The sequence below is a fragment of the Thunnus thynnus genome, chromosome 6 (genome assembly GCF_963924715.1).
Source record: "Thunnus thynnus chromosome 6, fThuThy2.1, whole genome shotgun sequence".
NCBI lineage: Eukaryota > Metazoa > Chordata > Actinopteri > Scombriformes > Scombridae > Thunnus > Thunnus thynnus.
The window spans coordinates 2704655-2723912 of record NC_089522.1 but is presented as its reverse complement, the minus strand read 5'-3'; the positions used below and the strand labels follow the sequence as shown (position 1 = coordinate 2723912).

The 19258-nt window shown below is 41.7% G+C and overlaps 1 protein-coding gene across 4 annotated transcripts in view; it reads left to right on the top strand.

Moving 5' to 3' along the window:
• The window catches only part of flna (filamin A, alpha (actin binding protein 280)), a 61966-nt gene extending 47989 nt beyond the window's left edge, over positions 1-13977 (top strand). The window contains exons 31-49 of one of the 4 annotated variants that reach the window (XM_067591290.1): positions 936-959; positions 1488-1735; positions 3785-3859; positions 4622-4721; positions 4817-4957; positions 5082-5210; positions 5484-5657; positions 6628-6789; positions 6889-7092; positions 7182-7334; positions 7442-7564; positions 8444-8710; positions 8805-8942; positions 9206-9321; positions 10542-10674; positions 10799-10975; positions 11064-11282; positions 11404-11601; positions 12195-13977. In XM_067591290.1, coding sequence (XP_067447391.1) covers positions 936-959; positions 1488-1735; positions 3785-3859; positions 4622-4721; positions 4817-4957; positions 5082-5210; positions 5484-5657; positions 6628-6789; positions 6889-7092; positions 7182-7334; positions 7442-7564; positions 8444-8710; positions 8805-8942; positions 9206-9321; positions 10542-10674; positions 10799-10975; positions 11064-11282; positions 11404-11601; positions 12195-12379 — 2966 coding nt within the window. In that variant the 3' untranslated portion in view covers positions 12380-13977. The remainder of the gene's footprint in view (positions 1-935; positions 960-1487; positions 1736-3784; positions 3860-4621; positions 4722-4816; positions 4958-5081; positions 5211-5483; positions 5658-6627; positions 6790-6888; positions 7093-7181; positions 7335-7441; positions 7565-8443; positions 8711-8804; positions 8943-9205; positions 9322-10541; positions 10675-10798; positions 10976-11063; positions 11283-11403; positions 11602-12194) is intronic. The other 3 variants (XM_067591291.1, XM_067591292.1, XM_067591293.1) reach the window with 3 other exon arrangements.
• Positions 13978-19258: the final 5281 nt, after the last annotated feature.

The following is a 19258-nucleotide window of genomic DNA, read 5'->3' as shown; positions in this document are numbered from 1 at the left end:
TCTCACACCGCTAAATATGAAGCTGGAGTCGAGAAACAGTTAGCTTAGTCTGAAAGCAGGTGGAAACAAAAGCTTACCTATTAACACGCTGTCTTGTTTTTTTATCTGTATGAGAGCCAAAAGTGTAAGTTGCAAAGCAATATCTCTTTGCTAACATTAAGGTTTGCTAACATTAGCTAACATTATCCACCAAAAGCTAGAAGTCATACCAGACCAACAGCTAACTGTTATACCTCATTTTTATAATAGTCGGAGGTGGTTTTGGGTTAAACAAACAAGACATAAAATATAAATTGGTGAGTTTAGAGGTGCTTGTGGATTTTGATAACTTTGGACAGATTTTACTGACTTCCACTTCCTGTCTTTATGCTAAACTAAGCTAACTGGCTCCTGGCCATATTTAGCGCATGGACATGAAAGTGGTATTGATTTTTTTTCCATTTAAACCTTGGCAAGAAAGCAAATTGCATTTCTTAAAATGGTTCTTTAAAATAAACAGATTTATTCCCTGAATTTCTTTTTCAGTGAAAAAAAAGTTTTGATGTGATTCACAGTAATCACAGGACATAATATCACATTATAACTCAGCTTGATTTAAATTTTCAAAAAAGTCCTCAGAGGAGATCAAACATCAACACTCACATCTGTGAAAGTGAAAAATGTTCTGTCAGCATACCTGCTGCTCCTATCTTATTTTTCATGCACTGGTATGTTGTGTTCCTCACGCTGTGCTCCTCAGTTACTCCCCTCTTCGCCCCAGTCACCGCTGTACACACACACACATACACACCCCCCCTCCCTGCTTCACACTCCACCATCACCGTTTGTTTTCATCCAAGTGTTTGGAGCACAGTTATTGCCTCCCACCACCCCCACCCCCACCTGACTGTCTTTTTTTTTCTCGCTCCCCTGCTTCTCACTGTTCCTATTATCAGTCTCAATCGGCGGTCACGGTTTAGGTAAGCCTACTGAATGACTTTGTGATGTAGAGGAACTGCTCTGCTATCTCTGTATTTTCTGTTAGCATGGAGGATAGTGGCACCAGCTTTCAACAGAATCTCCTCTCTTCTCTCTATCTTTTCTCAACATCTTCTTCTCTTATATTTCTCTCTGCCCTACCATTTTTATCCTCCCAGCTCATTTTCCACTTCCTGTCTCATAACTGTTTGTCTCTGTTTCCCTCTCACATTTTTAATTGGACAGACTAATGGACTAACAGAGAAGCCAGGATGGCATGGTGGAATGGCACATTGGCTAATCTAGCTTTCAGTTCTACATGGAAACTATGTAATAATAACATAAGTCAATGGTAACAGCATATAGTTGATGGATATAACATGACTGGATTTCATCCAACTTTAACCTGGTCTCATGGTTGTGGAATGTGCATGCTGAATGTTGAGTGTGTGAAAGGGAGTCTGTCATATAATATTAGAAAATATTTTAAAAATGATATCTCATGGCTGACTTTCCTCTAAATTCTTCAGGCGCTGGTGTTGGCCCAACCATCCAGATTGGCGAACAGACAGTCATCACGGTGGACGCCAAGGCTGCTGGGAAAGGCAAGGTGACATGCAGCGTGTGCACACCTGAAGGGGCGGAGCTTGACGTGGATGTTGTAGAAAATGAGGACGGCACATTTGACATCTTCTACACGGCGCCGCAGCCTGGCGAGTATGTCATCTGCGTCCGTTTCGGAGGGGAGCACATCCCTAACAGTCCCTTCCAAGTCACGGTGAGTGATGTGCATTTTAACCTTTATTTTATACAGGGTAGGTTCACTGAGCATACATTCTTATTAAGTGCAATGCCCTGTTAACAGTTTAGTGGAACAACAGAAAGAAAATGACAAGAGAGACAGAGTCAATGAATAAAACAGAAAATCTGACACAACAAGCAGGCAGAGAACAATTAAGAATGGTCTTGAAGTTACAGAGATACATAAGTGTTTTAAGCAATTGCAGATTTCATGAGACCACTGCAAGCAAAGCAAAGGAACTTTCATACAGAATGAAGTAGTTAGTGTTGTAATTATCACCCGTTATGAACCTGAGGGCAGAGTTTTAAATCAGGGGGCTCCGAGTGGAAGCAGTCTTCAACTATTCTTTTTCTACGTCTCAGAGGGAAATAGCTTCTCTATCTGTACAACAAGCTGAGCTACTGTCACAGTTTACCAACAATATTTTCTATGTGATATTTCAATGCAAACTCACCAAGCCAGATATATAAATATTTGTTTTCTGTGTCCCTCTCAATATTAAACACAGTTAGAGTATGCATGTTATTATAATCTTTTTCCCTCAATCTGGAGAATAGCTTCACATTTATTTCATTTCAGTATTGGTTTAAGAAGAATGGGGCTGCCACTAAGGATTATTTTCATCATTGATTCATCTGCTGATTATTGTTTTGATTGTTTGGTCTATAAAACATCAGAAAACACTGAATGCAAGTGACAATTTCCAAAAGCCCAATATAATATCTTAAAATGTCTTGTTTTGGCAGACCGATAGTCCAAACCCCCACAATATTCAGTTTACTCTAATGGATGACCAAATAATTACTCAAACAACTAATTGATTATCAAAATAGTTGTCAATAATTTTCTGTCGATCAGCTAATCAATTAATCAACTGATTATTGCCGCTCTAAAGAAGAATAAGTGCATCTTGAAGAGTTGTAGTTTCTCATTGGCTGATTGGCCAGAATCAGCAAGTCAGTATAAAACAGTATAATTTGCATAAAGATGAATTTTACAGTCACACACAGAAGAGACTAGAGATGCACCGATACTGATACTGTCGTCAGACATCAGTCCAATACTGACTCAAATAGCTGGATTGGGTATCAGTGACAATGGGCCGATCTGGTATTGGATACCATTATTTTAATAAATAACAATTCAGTACATTTATATCTATGTATGTATCTGTTACATTCTGTTTTACAAAGTTAGGAAAGTAATGTTTAAGTCAAACCTGATGTTGCCCTACACATAAAAGAATGATGTCAGTCTCTTCTACACAGCAAGACATACAGCTTATTAATTAAAAACTGGATCGGTACTTGGTATCAGCCGATGCCCAAAGCCCAGGTATTGGTATCAAGATTGAAAAAGTGAGATCGTTGTAATCCTTGAAGAGACTATCTCATTTATATAAAAAGTGAACAGGACAGGGCCCAGGATGGATCCCTGTGGCACACCCTTGGTAACTGGCAGGAATTTGGATTTGGCTGTCCCTACCTTCAAAACTCTAATAAATAGCTGTTAAACCAGTTACAGGCATCTCTCCCCAGCCTGAAGGAGGATAGTCTTTGTAAGAGAAAATATGATTAAATATGGAGGTATGATTGTTTCTGCCTGTAATTAAATAATTCAAGACTTGAGTAACAGCTGAGGTGGTGCTATGATTTGTTCTAAAACCAGTCTGATGTTGATGTGGTATGCTACGCTCTAAAAGGAATGCCTTCAGCTCGGTATTGACTAGCAACTTCGGGTTTTTGTCAAGCAGGACAACTTGGATATTGGATTATTGCATATTTTTAAAAAAATCAAATAAAGTTTGCATATTTGAGTGAGGGTGAGATGCTGCATGGACCAAAGATCCCTGACACTTTCTCCCTACAGAAGCTTCGTGATTGGGTCCTGATGGCGCCACACATTTTCAAAATCACTCTGATTACTGTTTTATTCCCCTCCAATCCCTTCCAACTTTTTTACCCTCTCCATCCCCTACACCACCCCCTACCCTACCCGACCCCCACCACCACCCACCCCCCTCAGGCACTGGAAGGAGCTCCATCAGACCAGCTCATGCAGCAGAGCCAAATGCCCCAGTACTACGCTCAACAGCCCTGGGTACCTAAAACCTCTGTCTCCAGCCTCTCTCATCCCTCTCAGCATTGACTCAATTTTGTTCAATATCCCTGGGTCCAACTTCCTCTATTCCTCTTCTCTCTCCTCCTTCTCTCATCTTCATCATCACACATGGCCTCTCTTCGTCATCCTGCATCAGTGTCTGCTGTCTCTCATTGCAGGTGTTTCATCTCTGAGAGGGCTTTCTCCCTCATTTCACTCCCTCCATTCTGTTCATCCAGCTCGTAAGCAGGATTCCTTAAACACATGGAAACAAAACGGCACTCCTGAGTGTTGCAGTTGCAATACATACGTACACGTATTTTGTATTCAGCTAAAAAGGACATATTCCCATTGCAATTCTGAAATTAAACTGTTCAGCAGTGCTCCATGTCTACTCACTTAGGGGACAAAAGCAGCCATTTTGAAATCATCAATGTGGGCACGTCAGCTGCTCCACATTTTGCAAAATGGATAACTGTGCCTCTTTATTGTCCCCTGACCTACCAGTGTTTTTGTCCTCATCTCATTCTCTCTCGCAGTTTGTGTCGGTGTCATCATCATCACAACCATGAGCACCATTGTCATACCCATTGTCAGTCACTTCATCTCATGATTGTCTCATCCCATTTTGTTTGTTGGTGTTCAGAAGCTTTTACCCCTCTGTCCTCCACTGTGTTCTGTTGTTGTTTGTTGTTGTAATCACATCCATCACTACAGTCTCTTCCCAGACAGTGTATTTGACCTCTGCCCTATGTCTCCCAGGCAACAGACAGACCAATGGGGATGAACGGCCTGGATGTGGCAGGGCTGAGACCGTTTGACCTGGTCATCCCGTTCACCATCCAGAAGGGAGAGATCACAGGTAACATAAACAACTTCAACAGATTGAACTGTGGTCCTCAGTGATGATTTCTGTGTTGCATGTATCTCACTGTACGTTTCTGTCCGAAACTGAAGGTGAGGTCCGAATGCCATCAGGCAAGGTGGCCAAGCCTGACATCACAGACAACAAGGACGGCACGGTTACTGTCAAGTATGCTCCAACTGAGGCCGGTCTGCATGAGATGGACATCAAATATGATGGCATCCACATCCCTGGTACGACTTCCCCCATGTTTGATTTTCAGAAATCCTTGAGAATTTTGTTACCTCAAAATAATTGTTGAGGAAAACGGCATCACAAATCACTGTTCTTTCAACTTCTCTCTGTTGTCATTTACAGGAAGTCCCTTGCAGTTCTATGTGGACTACATGAACAGTGGTAATGTCAGCGCCTATGGCCCTGGCCTCATCCATGGCACTGTCAACAAGCCTGCTGTCTTCACTGTTAACACTAAGGATGCTGGAGAGGGTATGTAGCACTCCCATGGCAGTATACACCTGACTGTATGCAGCAGCATGTGTAGAAATTTGTAGAATACTTTCTTTATTGCTTCTAATGTATATTAGTCATGACTTAACCAATATTTATAATTCAATTTACTTAATTTTGTAACAAAACCACATTCACCAGCTTGCTGAAACTTTAACAACATCACAAGCCAAAGAGAAAGAAAGCAGAAGAGAAGACTAAAATGAATAAAGGACAAATGTAATCACATCTGTTCATATCATGTCCATGTAGGTGGTCTGTCTCTGGCCATCGAGGGTCCATCCAAGGCAGACATCAGCTGTGTGGACAATCAGGATGGTACATGCACTGTGTCGTATCTGCCCGTCCTGCCAGGAGACTACAGCATCCTGGTCAAATACAATGACAAGCACATCCCTGGCAGCCCCTTCTCTGCTAGGATTACTGGTAATATCATCTATCCTCAAATCCTTGATTATTTACTGGAAATATGATGGCCATTATCACCATTGTCTCCATTAAAGTCCACCACATGGACAAAATTCTAACATTGGTCTGATCTTTGTGTAATTCAAAAAGTAGAACTTTAAACTAAAGCCTGGTTTATGTCAATGGTTCCAAAACAAGAAAAATGTTGAATGAAATTGAACTTAAATAAACCTATTTTACAGCAGATATTTGGACTTGTCAAACACACTTGTAACTAATAACATGATTCTATAATGTTATATACTATATATTTTTGCTGGAACAGAGCCCTCATTAACGTTACACATTCCAGCTGTGATTTTCCTGCTATCACAAGTCAAAATCACAAGTCAAAATGCTGTAAACAAGGTCCATGAATCTGATTAAATTGGGAAACAAACAAACAAGAGTACTTTGATGCTATCCTGTCAAGATTCAGGATAGCGACATTTATTCAGAAAGCAAAATGCCCTTTAATTTTTTTTCATATTGGCAAGAGATTGCTAAAGAAATAATGGAAACATTTTTGGCAAAATCCCAGATAAAGTCATGGCACAAGATGAATACTTCTTGAAAATTCTGTTTTCTCTACAAGTATTATGTTACCCATGTCAACCCGTTATTTTTTTCTGGAAATATTGTAAGTTGCATAACAAAAAAATTGCAAAACAGCATCTAAATTGAAACATAAACTGTGACAGGAGAGGAAAAGAAAAACTGGTGATGCTCACCAAGCAAGCACGTCAGCGGAGGAAAGATGAAGAAGCCTAACCTAATCTTGAGTTTGCTGTCAATATATCATCATTTTGAGTCAAAGTGACTATTGACCATTTTACGTGTCACAGGGGCATGACAGAAAAACTCTGGGAACTACTGCCATATCCCACCTTGTCTCCTCTGACTGTCATCAGCATGTGCCCTAACTAGCTTGTCACTGCTGTGTCTCTAGGTGACGACTCCATGAGGATGTCCCATCTGAAGGTGGGATCAGCCGCAGACATTCCGCTTGACATTGGAGAGCTAGACCTCAGCCAGCTGACCGCCTCGCTCACCACGCCCTCGGGCCGCGAGGAACCCTGTCTGCTGAAGATGCTGCGTAACGGACATGTTGGTGAGTGTTGGTGTCTGATGTAAGCAAGCAGAAATCCACTGTAGAGATTGTTTGCTTGGTAGCTGTTAGGTTAAAAAATAACATGTGTGTCTGTCACAGGCATCTCATTCGTTCCTAAGGAGATTGGAGAGCACCTGGTGAACATCAAGAAGAACGGCCGCCATATTCCTAGCAGCCCCATCGCTGTTATGATCAACCAATCAGAGATCGGTGATGCCAGCCGCGTGCGTGTTAGTGGCCGGGGCCTGAGCGAGGCCAAGACCTTTGAGCCTGCTGAGTTCATCATCGACACTCGTGATGCAGGTACACACTTGATAAAAATATTTATGCTATGTAAACGACTTGTAACATTTCATTTTAAGTCATTCAGATTTCATATTTCTTCCATACAGGCTACGGCGGTCTGAGCCTGTCCATTGAGGGACCCAGTAAAGTGGACATCAACACTGAGGACCAGGAGGACGGCACCTGTAAGGTCACCTACTGCCCCACTGAACCTGGCAATTACATCATCAACATCAAGTTCGCTGACCAACACATTCCAGGTGCTTACCTTAAAATAACCAGAGATCACAGAGTAGAGTAATGTTGTTCTGAATTACTAAACTGAAAATCAATCATTGTGTGTGTGTGTGTGTGTGTGTGTGGACAGGGAGTGCGTTCACAGTGAAGGTAACAGGCGAGGGCAGGATGAAGGAGAGCATTACCAGGAAGAGGAGAGCAGCATCAGTCGCCAACGTTGGCAGCCAGTGTGACCTCAGCCTCAAGATCCCAGGTGACGAAAACAGGAAATAATGACATGACTATACATTTCTCTGTGGTAGAAAACAACTCCACCTTATAACTTTGTTTGTGTGCCTTGTTAGATGTGTAAGTGTCCCAGAAATTACTTTTTTAACTGTTACATAGTTTGTAAAATGTTACTCTGTAACTGACATTACTTGTGCTATTGTTACACTATGTTTTAGCAGTCACCATTATTCCAGTATTTCAGTATTAAAAGTCGAAGTTCCTTAGCAATTTCACATTTCATTCCACACTATATTTTAGCATGTTACAGATATACATTTAATCCATGTGAAAACAACAATTTGAGCATTCACAGGGCGTTATTTACTGGATTGGCCAGTTGCAGTGAACTACTGGTATCTTTGCTGGTTGCCTGGCAACCTCATAGTGACAATGGGACTCAAGGGAGTGGGCCAAGAAATAGTATAGAGAATAAGCCCCCATAAAAGTACAAATTGTTACACTTTGGTTTTTGCATGTATACAAACAAACAAGAATAATGCATCATCTTTAGAGGTGCTGGTAGGTGGAATTTTTCACCTATAGACAGAGCCAGGCTAGCTGTTTCCCCCCTGGTTAAGCTAACCTAATTGCCTGCTGGCTCTAACTTCATATTTAGTGTACAGACATGAGTGTGCTATCAATCTACTCATCTAACTCTCAGCAAGAAAGCAAAGAATGTCTCCCAAAATGTAGAACTGTTCCTTTAAAGCAACTGACTCAAGACAATCTTAGGAAAGAAAAGGATAATTTACGAGCCATTATCTTGTAATTGCCACTTGTACTGTTTAACAAAAGTTATATAGTCTAACTTTATGCATGTGTGTTTTCAATGAGTCAAATATCTGTCTGCCTGTCTCTTCAGAGATCAGCATCGCAGACATGACAGCTCAGGTGACCAGCCCATCTGGCCAGATTCACAAGGCTGACATTATGGAGGGAGAGAACAACACCTACTGCATTCGTTTCGTCCCCACCGAGACTGGTGTACACACAGTGTGTGTCAAATACAATGGCATGCATGTGCCTGGCAGCCCATTCCAGTTTACCGTCGGCCCCCTGGGAGAGGGAGGTGCGCATAAGGTCCGTGCAGGAGGTCCAGGCCTGGAGAGAGCAGAGGCTGGAGTACCAGGTTGGTGTATTGGCCGGATTGTTAGTATGTGTGCTGTTAAATGTTGTTTTACATGATGTACCTGACTCTGTTTTGGTCCCTGTGATGTGTGCAGCTGAGTTCAGTATCTGGACGAGAGAGGCAGGAGCTGGAGGTCTCAGTATTGCTGTGGAAGGGCCGAGCAAGGCTGAAATTGCATTCGAAGACCGCAAAGACGGCTCCAGCGGAGTGTCCTATATCGTGCAGGAGCCTGGTGAGAGAAGAGACAGGGAAAGGTTTATGAATGGGTGAAAACTGAAAGCATGCAGGAAATTACATTGAAATAAATTCTGTTCTTAAATGGTGCTTTATTATCCTCTACTCCATATATGTGGCAGTTGGTAATGTAGCATAAATGGTTCATTGTCTTTTAATGGAGAACTCTAATGCAAGTATGTGTGCTATGGAGCCCTGTCAGTGTTTTTGTATTTGTGTGACTGTTAAAGTGACTCTGACTCGACATAAATTCTCCTGCAGGAGACTACGAGGTGTCAATACGTTTCAACGAGGAGCATATCCCTGACAGCCCCTTCATCGTCCCTGTGGCATCGCCGTCAGACGACGCCCGTCGCCTCACTGTTGCCAGTCTTCAGGTGAGGCTCTGAGACACACACACATCCGTGTGCACACACGCCAGGCCACAGTACACTGCCCACGATGCAGCAGCAAAGCTGAAGAGCAACAAAGCAGTAGACTTTTTGTGCTATATCAGAATGTAGTAATATCATAAACACATGTACTATACAATGCGGTACAATACAAGAGACTTATAATCCAACATAATAAGTTCTAAAAGTTTAATGTTCAGTTATTGTGGTTTTGCACAGTAGACAAATAGAGCAGAAGGGTTTTGATAGTGTGGAGTTGGTAACTGAGGCAGATGACACTGGCATATTAAACCAGTTGAATTAAATATTTTGGTTTGACTTAAATAAATAGCAGAGTAGTGAATGTCTTAGTAGGCCAGGATGGTTAGAGTTGAGATGAGATCAGAGTTCCAGGAATAGGATCAGCGGCTGCTGCATTGTTGGGCAGTGCAAGGGCTTCTGGGATACTAGAGGACTGTGTGTGTTTCTCGTGCCTCATTCTAAAGGCTCCCAACAGCCTTCCACCTCTTAAAAGTGATGTGGGGCGCTAAAGGGTTAAAGAGGTCTGACATGGGCTGTTTTTCCTCTCTGTCACTGTTCAAACTCACTAAAGTACATGTTATACTGTGGAAGCCCATCGCTGACAGAAAAAGAAAAAAAAATGATGAAAGGTTATACATGATGAAAATGAAAATATTAAAATGTTGACTTAGTGAGTCAACCTTATGAGATAATAAGCCATTTTCTCATAACTTTGACTTATCGTGGCTATTTTTATTTTCATGATGCATAACTTTTCATCTATTATTTCTTCTCCTTGCAGAAATTGGTTTCCATAGAATACTGACCCTCATAAATTTTCACATGCATGCAGACCTACCCTCGCACAGCTCAGACATGCTCACACATATAGATACACTCACAAATACACCGTGGAACTTAGACAATGGCTTGTTCTCACAAAAACAGTGTCACTTTTTCCTTCTGTCCTTTTCAGTTTCTGTTAAACTTACACAAACACCCTGCCTTCTCTGCTTTTTTACTGTACAGCCCTCCTCTTTAGCCTTGTTAGCGACCTCCAGGTAAGGTAAATAGTAACAAAAATTGAATCTTGAACAGCTTGCTGACCGTGGTGGCCAGCAGAGGAAAGTTGGATGCTGTAGTTATTTGCTTTATTCAATAATGGTGATACAGTGTTGAGTGTGTGAGTATGTGTTGTTGAGCAGGAATCGGGCTTGAAGGTGAACCAGCCAGCATCATTTGCTGTCAGCCTTAATGGAGCTAAGGGTGTGATTGATGCAAAGGTCCACAGCCCATCAGGAGCTCTTGAGGAGTGTTGCGTCACTGAGATTGACCAAGGTAACCACAAGGAGGGCAAACTCATCCGAACTCCTCATTACACTGAAATGATTTCCCATTTTGGGGAGAATTTTGGTGGCAACAGCTTTCCATATTCCTGATTTTTGCCCTCTTGTTTGTCTAGATAAATACGCAGTCCGGTTCATTCCTAGAGAGAATGGTCTCTATCTAATTGATGTGAAGTTCAATGGAAGTCACATCCCAGGTAGTCCGTTTAAGGTCCGTGTTGGAGAGACGGGCCAGGCTGGAGACCCTGGGATGGTGTCTGCCTATGGAGCAGGGCTGGAGGGAGGCACCACAGGTAACACACTGCCCCTCTACAGAGCAGGAAAGAAAAAAAAATCTCCATCATCAGCTCAATCCTCTTGTCCGTTTCATTTATCTCCCAGGAACTGCATGCGAATTTGTGGTGAACACAATCAACGCGGGCCCCGGGGCTTTAGCTGTGACCATCGATGGGCCCTCCAAGGTGAAGATGGACTGTGTGGAGTGCCCCGAGGGCTACAGGGTCACGTACACCCCAATGGCCCCTGGCAACTATCTTATCTCCATCAAATATGGCGGTCCTTACCACATTGTCGGAAGCCCCTTCAAGGCCAAGATCACTGGTGAGGAAGATGTTTGTTTTTCAGGCAAAAGAGTGTTATAGATTCGATATGAAATTTAAAAATATGATTAATACTGAATGCAAATGTGTCCAAGTTGAGCAGTCTCTTCTCCATCTTCAAGGTTCCAAGCTTGTGTCCAGCCACAGTATGCACGAAACCTCTTCTGTCATGGTTGACCCTGTGACCCGTGCCATCAGCTGTTCTCAGCAGGGTGCTCCCACTCAATCAGATGCCAGCAAGGTGGTGGCCAAAGGCCTGGGCCTGACCAAGGGCTTCATTGGTCAGAAGAACAGCTTCAGTGTTGACTGCAGCAAAGCAGGTGTGCATGATCGTGATGTTAACAAGTGCATTTTTTTTTCTTTTCCAACCCACCGGATAATATGTCTGGGACAAACACTTTGAGTGCATGGAATTATATTTATGCCCCAAACCTGAGTGTGCAAGAGGACATTTTGAGCACAGAAAAAAGTTTTTTTTTGCAATCTCATAAATTCTATTTTGTAGAGAAATGATCACGCAAATAATAATTTGAGCAAACAAATATAATTTTTTGCTAAATAAACTTATTTCCATGTAGTTTTTTCACATTTACTTCAACTTTGAACTTTTATCCAAGAATTTGTTCCATTCACCAATTTCAAACTGTCTTGACATTGCTAACCTGACAGTTATCATGCTTGGAGAGCTTTTTTCCCCTTTTCAATAAAGCTCAATAAAGCTTACTCGCTATAAAATATAAAATTCTGTTCCTGTGCTCAAAATGTCCCATTGCAAGCTCAGGGATTAAGCAAAAATATAATGCCATATTATAAGTGTACAGTATGGCACCAGCAGTCAGTTGTTCATAGTGGGTTAGTAAACTAAAAATTACATATTGATGTAGATACTCATCTGTTCCATATCTATCCACAGGTCGTAACATGCTTCTGGTTGGCGTGGATGGTCCCAAGGTCCCCTGTGAGGAGATCCTTGTGAAACATTTGGGCAACCGTCTGTACAACGTCAGCTACCAGCTCAAAGAGAAGGGGGAGTACATCCTGGTGGTCAAGTGGGGGGACGACCACATCCCCGGCAGCCCCTACCACATCACTGTCTAAAACCCAGCTTCACAATCAGAAACTTATGACACCACTGTTTTAAAAACAACTGAAATTCTATCTAGAATCTAACCAATCATTGTTTACAGCTCCAAGTCCCTCCCGTGTTAAAAATTAAGATATCTGGCTTTTTTTTTTTTTTTGTGCTCCTTGCTGCCTATTTAACCGACTAGAAAACTCTCATGTCAGTGTTCACCCTCAGCCAGAACTCTGTATTTTTCCAGAACTGATGTCTTTAAAAACCAACATCTTCACTGTAATCATCCAGGCTTATTCTAAACCCAGTCCACTATCTCCCAAAGATGAATGCATAGACACTGAATATTCCTGTTAATCAACATGATTATTAACTCAATTTTCTTCTGCTAATCATGTCCTTCAGTAAATTCTAGGGAGGAGAAAGATGCACCTTTTTTATTACTGTAAACTAGCACTCAATTGTGCCTTAGGCTTTTTACATTTTCAGTCATGGACATACTGTAAGTGGACATTAGTACACAGTCTGAAGTAGTATAGAATGACGGGATAGCTTAGCGAAGCAACAGTAGATTTTGGCCTCGCTGAGCCTAGCATTGGATGGAAGGTTACTGTTTACACTGGAGGAGCTACTCTTATACACATAAATAATGGATTTAGTTTTATACAGGCTTTTATATGAACAATCACAGGACTTGAGCCAAAGAGTGTAAGAAGTAACGTGCCTTCCTGACCTATTGGTATAGATATAAAAATGTGTGAAAGAGCCCTTTTCCACACTGTGACACTCTTTGGTGCAACACCTTTAATTGTCCACCTAAAAGTCATATAAGCAGCTTGTCTGTTACTTATACAGGGGTAGTATTTGTAGTGTTTATGTTCAGTAAATGCTCAGCACTGGCCCAGTCCACTCCAGCATGTGTTGTTCATGATTCTTTTTAACTAACCCAGATGTTTTACCTGCTGCTAGTGTGATCCAGTTTTAGGCACTGCTGTTCTTAAAATCATAGTACGGATTGGAGTTGGGGAAATAGTTACAGAAGATTAAAGGTAGAGCAACATGTCAACAGAGAGGAGAAAGACACATTTCACATTAGCTGACTTGTGGTTTGTCTCACACGTGCTCTCTCAACACGACGCCGCTGGGAAACGACGCTTTTTGTGTGTTTTTCATGTGTGACACCAACATGTGCTCTGCATGTTCATTAGGTTGTAAAACTCTTCAGAAAGCCTCTGATTCAGAATAACATCGACATGACAGGCAGTGTTGCTTGTGGTGGGTCACTTTTGAGTATGGAACTTTTGCATATAAATTAAAAGGTTTAAAAAGGGAAGTTTCTTAAGTTGTGCTGGACAGAAGGGCTGAAGATGATGTTGTGGTTTGTCACATCCAAAACACAAAAGAAAACAGATGTCGCTTTGTTTTCTGCTCAGTGTTTGTATCTCACCCCTTCAGCTGCCACCCACCCCTTCCTTCATTCTTCCAGCTCGCTTTGTGCCTAACCTATATTTCAGAACAAAAAAATAAATCTTGTCCTAAATAAAAAAAGGCTTTAAAAGTGTTTGTAAGACAGTATTTTGATACACAATAAAGTTGTCTACGTATTTTTCTGCCAATCTAATTACTGTGTGTTTTGTGTCTCCCAAACATTGAAGAGCTTTGTCTGATTCACATTGAATGAATGAATGAATGAATGGATATATCAAGATTCTACCATCCAAAACATGACAAATACAAAACAGGGTAAACATAAATTTGAAGAACCTTCATTGATATTCTTACAGGGACTCATACTGAGTTTAATGTAAACTTTGAAATCGGTTAAGTTGCTTAACTCTTTGTCAATGACAGTGTTATAAAATAAATGTGAAGGTCATTTTTCTCATTAACTTAAATAAAGCATGGAGGAAATGTTGGCGTATATACAAAGAAGTTTCCAGAGTGGAAAATGTGTACATTACTGGAGTCTGCAGCCAACGCCCTTCCTGGAAAATTCAGTCTCTTTATTAAGTCTGACTCACTTTCTACCTCCAGAGGCCGCTGCAGGAGAGAAAATCTTATGGAAAGTCTTACATAATACCTTTAACTCATCGTTTATGCCAAGCTTTGAGCAATAGGCCTGCTTTATTCATGAAGCTGTTTCTTTAAATTATATAATTAAGACCAACTTGATGTACCCAAGAGTCTTGTCTAAATGCTGCACAAACAGCCTCAGGAAGAAACTATGGAATCAATTTTTGATCCACTAATAAGTGGAAGAATAGCATTTGATACTTCAAGTAAACTGTCTGTTGATCAGGCTCTTTATCATTATATTTATTTAGTCGTAGTAGCAGGTAGTGTATTGTCCAACTATATTTGGTTTGTACACATATACCAAACCATGAAGGTTAACAGGAAAAAACAACACACAGACAGGAGTACATAAATGTATAAAAACAGGTCTGTAGATGATCACAGGCCTGGCGGCTTTTAGGTTTTTTTTCATGCTGTGCTTGAAAGTAATGTCTCATCTAAGTCTTGAACTGGTGTTTATTCATAAATGGATCTTAGTCCCCACAGCATTCCGTGCTTTTGTGTGTACAGATGTGTGACATATTAAAGGAAAAACCGGTACAGGCCTGAATGCTTGACTCCTACAGTGATGGGATCTGGTAGATCTGTTGTGCTGTGGGGCATTTTGCTGGCATGTTTTGGGTCCACTTGACGAGGGGACACTGAATGGTTTGATGAGTATGAAAATGATGTGAAGCACACAGCTGCAGGGTTGTGCGGAGATGTGTGGGGGAGTTTGTGCTTTAGAACATAACCGCAGTGAAACAATAATAATAACATTTTATTGATCTGATTCACTGGCTTCCTCGCTACCACCACTTCCTCTCTTCATTCACTCGCTAGCTCACTCGACCACAGCTGCTCTCTCTCTCTCTTTTTAAGATGAGTCTGGAAGCCAACAGAAAATGTAAATAAACCCAATTTATGTTTTAGCTCTAAAGAAGAGATAGCCTTATTGAACATCATTTGTGTTGCTTTTATTACATATTTTTTACCTGTTTCAAGTTTATAGTGCCTTATTTCCTGTTTTGATTAGAAGGGCTTTTATTTTGAGAACTACACTCTGGTACTTGCCCAGTTCCTACCACAGGCAACAGTAAAGAGAAATTGAGGATTGTTCTTAAATCATCAGTTCAAGTGTCAGACCATCTTTCGGAGGGATATGCTACAGTAAGAGCTTCACCTGTACCTACTACACCACGCTGCCTTTGTAATCCATGATAAGACTGCACAGCACACAGAGTAGCAAGTTGCAGCATCTAACGTGATGGTGAAAGGAGACAGTAAGGAATACAACTATGCTCAAAATGGATGACATAAAGGAACACATACACAAGCTACAAACGTAAATACAAGAAAGTGGAAGCTTACTACATCAAGAGGAATATGAAGACATTGAGGCAGGAATTAAAGCAGATAATTGAATGTAAAGAAAAACGACTAGCTGAGCTTCAACACAAAATGGATGACACTGACGGGTTAACATTGCCACATCGTTTAGAACGTCCTAGTGTGCCCACAGAGAAAATACTCACCTACCAAAAGGAGGAACTGAGTAAAAAGGAAAAAAAGGAAAAGACTGCTCAGCATGTATGAACAATGGAAATATCAAATCAGAACATCCAAAGAAAGACATCAGAAATGGAATAGGCTAAAATGGCGGACATCATTGAAAAGGGAAAGGATGAACTCATGGGGGCTTACAATGAAATAAGAGAGTGTGCCACACCATCCACTGAAGTAAGACGCAAAATAGATGCATGTGAGGCTGTAACTAAAGACATTATGAAAATAGTCTATAAACGCCTATCAGCAATAGATAGGGATTTTGATGCAGAGCGTGAAAGACGCCGGCTCTGCCAGCTATTAGCCCATGACTATGCCTACTCCATATATGGCACCTCTCTGAATCAACAAGCATAGCTGCAAAAAGGAAGCCGCAGAGCTAGCTGCAAAGGAGGCTCAATACAAAGTAATGCAAGAAGAAGAACATCATAGGAAGGAATTAGACATGCAGAGGTCTGAATTAGAGCGTCTACAAGCAGAAAGGGACATGGAGGCTGCTCGTGCAAGACTGGATATCTATAACAGAGAAATTAAACAGAGCCCCCCTGTATACCACCAAAACCCTCACATTGTCACACCAGCACCCCCTACTGACGTGTCCTATCTCCATCCAAGACAGCATAGCCATAAACAGACTCCCAGTGCCAATGCCCACAGTGTTTAGTGGAGACCCAATCCACTACATTGAATGGAGGGCTTCATTCAAGTCACTTGTAGACAGAAAAGGTATTTCTTCAGCTGATAAACTTTATTACCTAAAGAAATACATCAATGGCCCCTCTAACAAATGCCTTGAAGGCACCTTTTATCGAAACGATGATGAGGCATACAGAGATGCATGGAATAAGCTCAACCAACGCTATGGTCAGCCATTTGTCATCCAATTAGCTTTCAGGAGCAAGCTGTCAAAATGGCTAAAAATATAGCCCAAGGATGCAGAAGGGTTGAGAACATTCTCAGACTTCCTAAATGCATGCCTGCAAGTCATGCCTCATGTGAAGGGTCTAGAAATATTAAGTGACTGTGAAGAAAACCAAAAGCTGATAGAGAAAGTTCCTGATTGGTTAGCATCCCATTGGAATCTTCAGGTCACAGTAGCCCTCATGGAAAGTAAGGAGTTTCCCACCTTTGAAGATTTCACTAACTTTATCTCAGTAGAAGCAGAGATAGCATGCAACCCAGTCACTTCCCTACATGCTCTTCATTCATCTAACTCATTCCATGACAAAAGAAACACAAAGGAAGCAACGGGAAACAACACCAATGTCTTCACTGCCAACACTCAAACTGCCATAAACAGTGACAAATCAATATCAATATTTGGCGACAGCGGTAAGGAAAAACTCCCCTTTAACAGGAAGAAACCTCAAGCAGAACCCAGCTCTAGGTGGGCAGCCATCTGCTTTGACCAGTTGGGTTGAGAGAGAAAGTTGGGGGGGGGGCTGATCCAATGCAAGCTTGGTCGGCCCTAACTATAAGCTTTATCAAAAAGGAAAGTTTTAAGCCTACTCTTAAACGTAGAGAGGGTGTCAGCCCCCCTGGACTGAATCTGAAAGATGGTTTCACAGGAGAGGAGCCTGATAGCTGAAGGTTCTGCCTCCCATTCTAGTTTTTGGAGACTGTAGGAACCACAAGTAAGCCTGCATTTTGGGAGCACAGTGTTTCTAGTTTTTGTCAGTACATGTGCAGCAGCATTCTGGACCAGCTGGAGAGTCTCATTAGGGCAGCCTGATAATAAGGAATTGCAATAATCCAGCCTGGAAGTAACAAATGCATGGACTATTTTTTCTGCATCTTTTTGAGAAAGGATGTGCCTGATTTTTGCAATATCACTTAAGTGAAATAGGCAGAAATTTGTTTTATGTGGCAGTTAAAGGACATGTTCTGATCAAAAATAGATTCCAAAAATAGATCATCTTTCGGTGGGATATGCTACAATAAAGTTTAACTCAACTTTTCACGTTATCAAACGAAGAGAAATGTCCTCCCCTCGTCCTAGTAATGTCTTTGTACTCTCTCATGGCAGAGTTTACAGCTCTGATCTCATCAGGCCTCTGAATCCGATACACTGGCATGTTATGTAAAAGCACACACAGAGGCGGCTTTATGTCGGCTTTGTGTGGTTCAGTATAAAAAAATCTTTGTGGATATAATACGGGTTCTCTGTCTGGCTACTCCGATCAATCAGTGACGGGTTGGACTGAACCTACTCAAAGGGTGGGCCAAAAATGTGTGATTTTTGTATTACTTGTTTTTGTCAGTTGTTGAAAATAGTAAAATGATCATTGATATAGGCTACTTAAATATAATCACCTGATTGCAGGGACTGTATGTTTATTTTTAAAAAGACAAAAAGTGGGGTAGCAAAACCATAACTTTGCTCCCCAAAATTGAATAATAGGGATATATTTGTTCCACTTGCTCCATTGCTCAGGTGCCTATGCTTAAATACACAGGTTACTCTGTACCTATAGCCTATTTAAACTTTTGGGGGTAAATTGAACCATTGAAGAGATACACCATCCACTCAGGGCTGAGACTGAATAATACTAGGAGAGCATATGGGAGAAGGAGGCATCACATAACACCAATGCTCAGTGGCTAGTGGATCTAAGAGCAGACCACAGCAATCTCCCAGAACAAGATCCAGTAACCATTATGATGGCAGACATTCAAGAGGGAGTGTCAGGTATGAAGAGCTGGACAGCACTGGGCCCAGACATGATCCACACCTACTGGCTAAAGAAACTAACTGCACTCCATGAATGCCCAGCAGCACAAATAATCCAACTGCTGATGGATGGGACCCACCAAGAGTGGTTAACCCAAGGAGGGACAGTCCTGATCATGAAGGACCCCAGGAAGGGCACGATTCCATCCAACTACCGACCAATAATCTGCCTCTGTACAACATGGAAGCTCCTGTCAGGCTCCTGTCAGGCATCATGTGCCTATTCATAAGAAGAATAGGCACATGGCCCAGTACATGAGCAGGGCCCAGAAATTAATTGGTAGTAATACCGGGGGAACTAAGCACCAGCTACTGATCGATAGAGCAGTCACCCAAGACTGCAAGACCAGGCAGACCAACCTGTGCATCGCCTGGATTGACTACAAGAAGGCCTATGACTCAATGCCACTGGCTGTGGAAAACGACTCTGGAGGCCAGCTCAAAGCCAATTGCACAAGTTACCATCAAGTGTGGCATATACGAAGGTGATGCACTATCCCCGCTGCTGTTCTGCATACACCTGAACCCACTCAGCCAGATCATCTCAAAG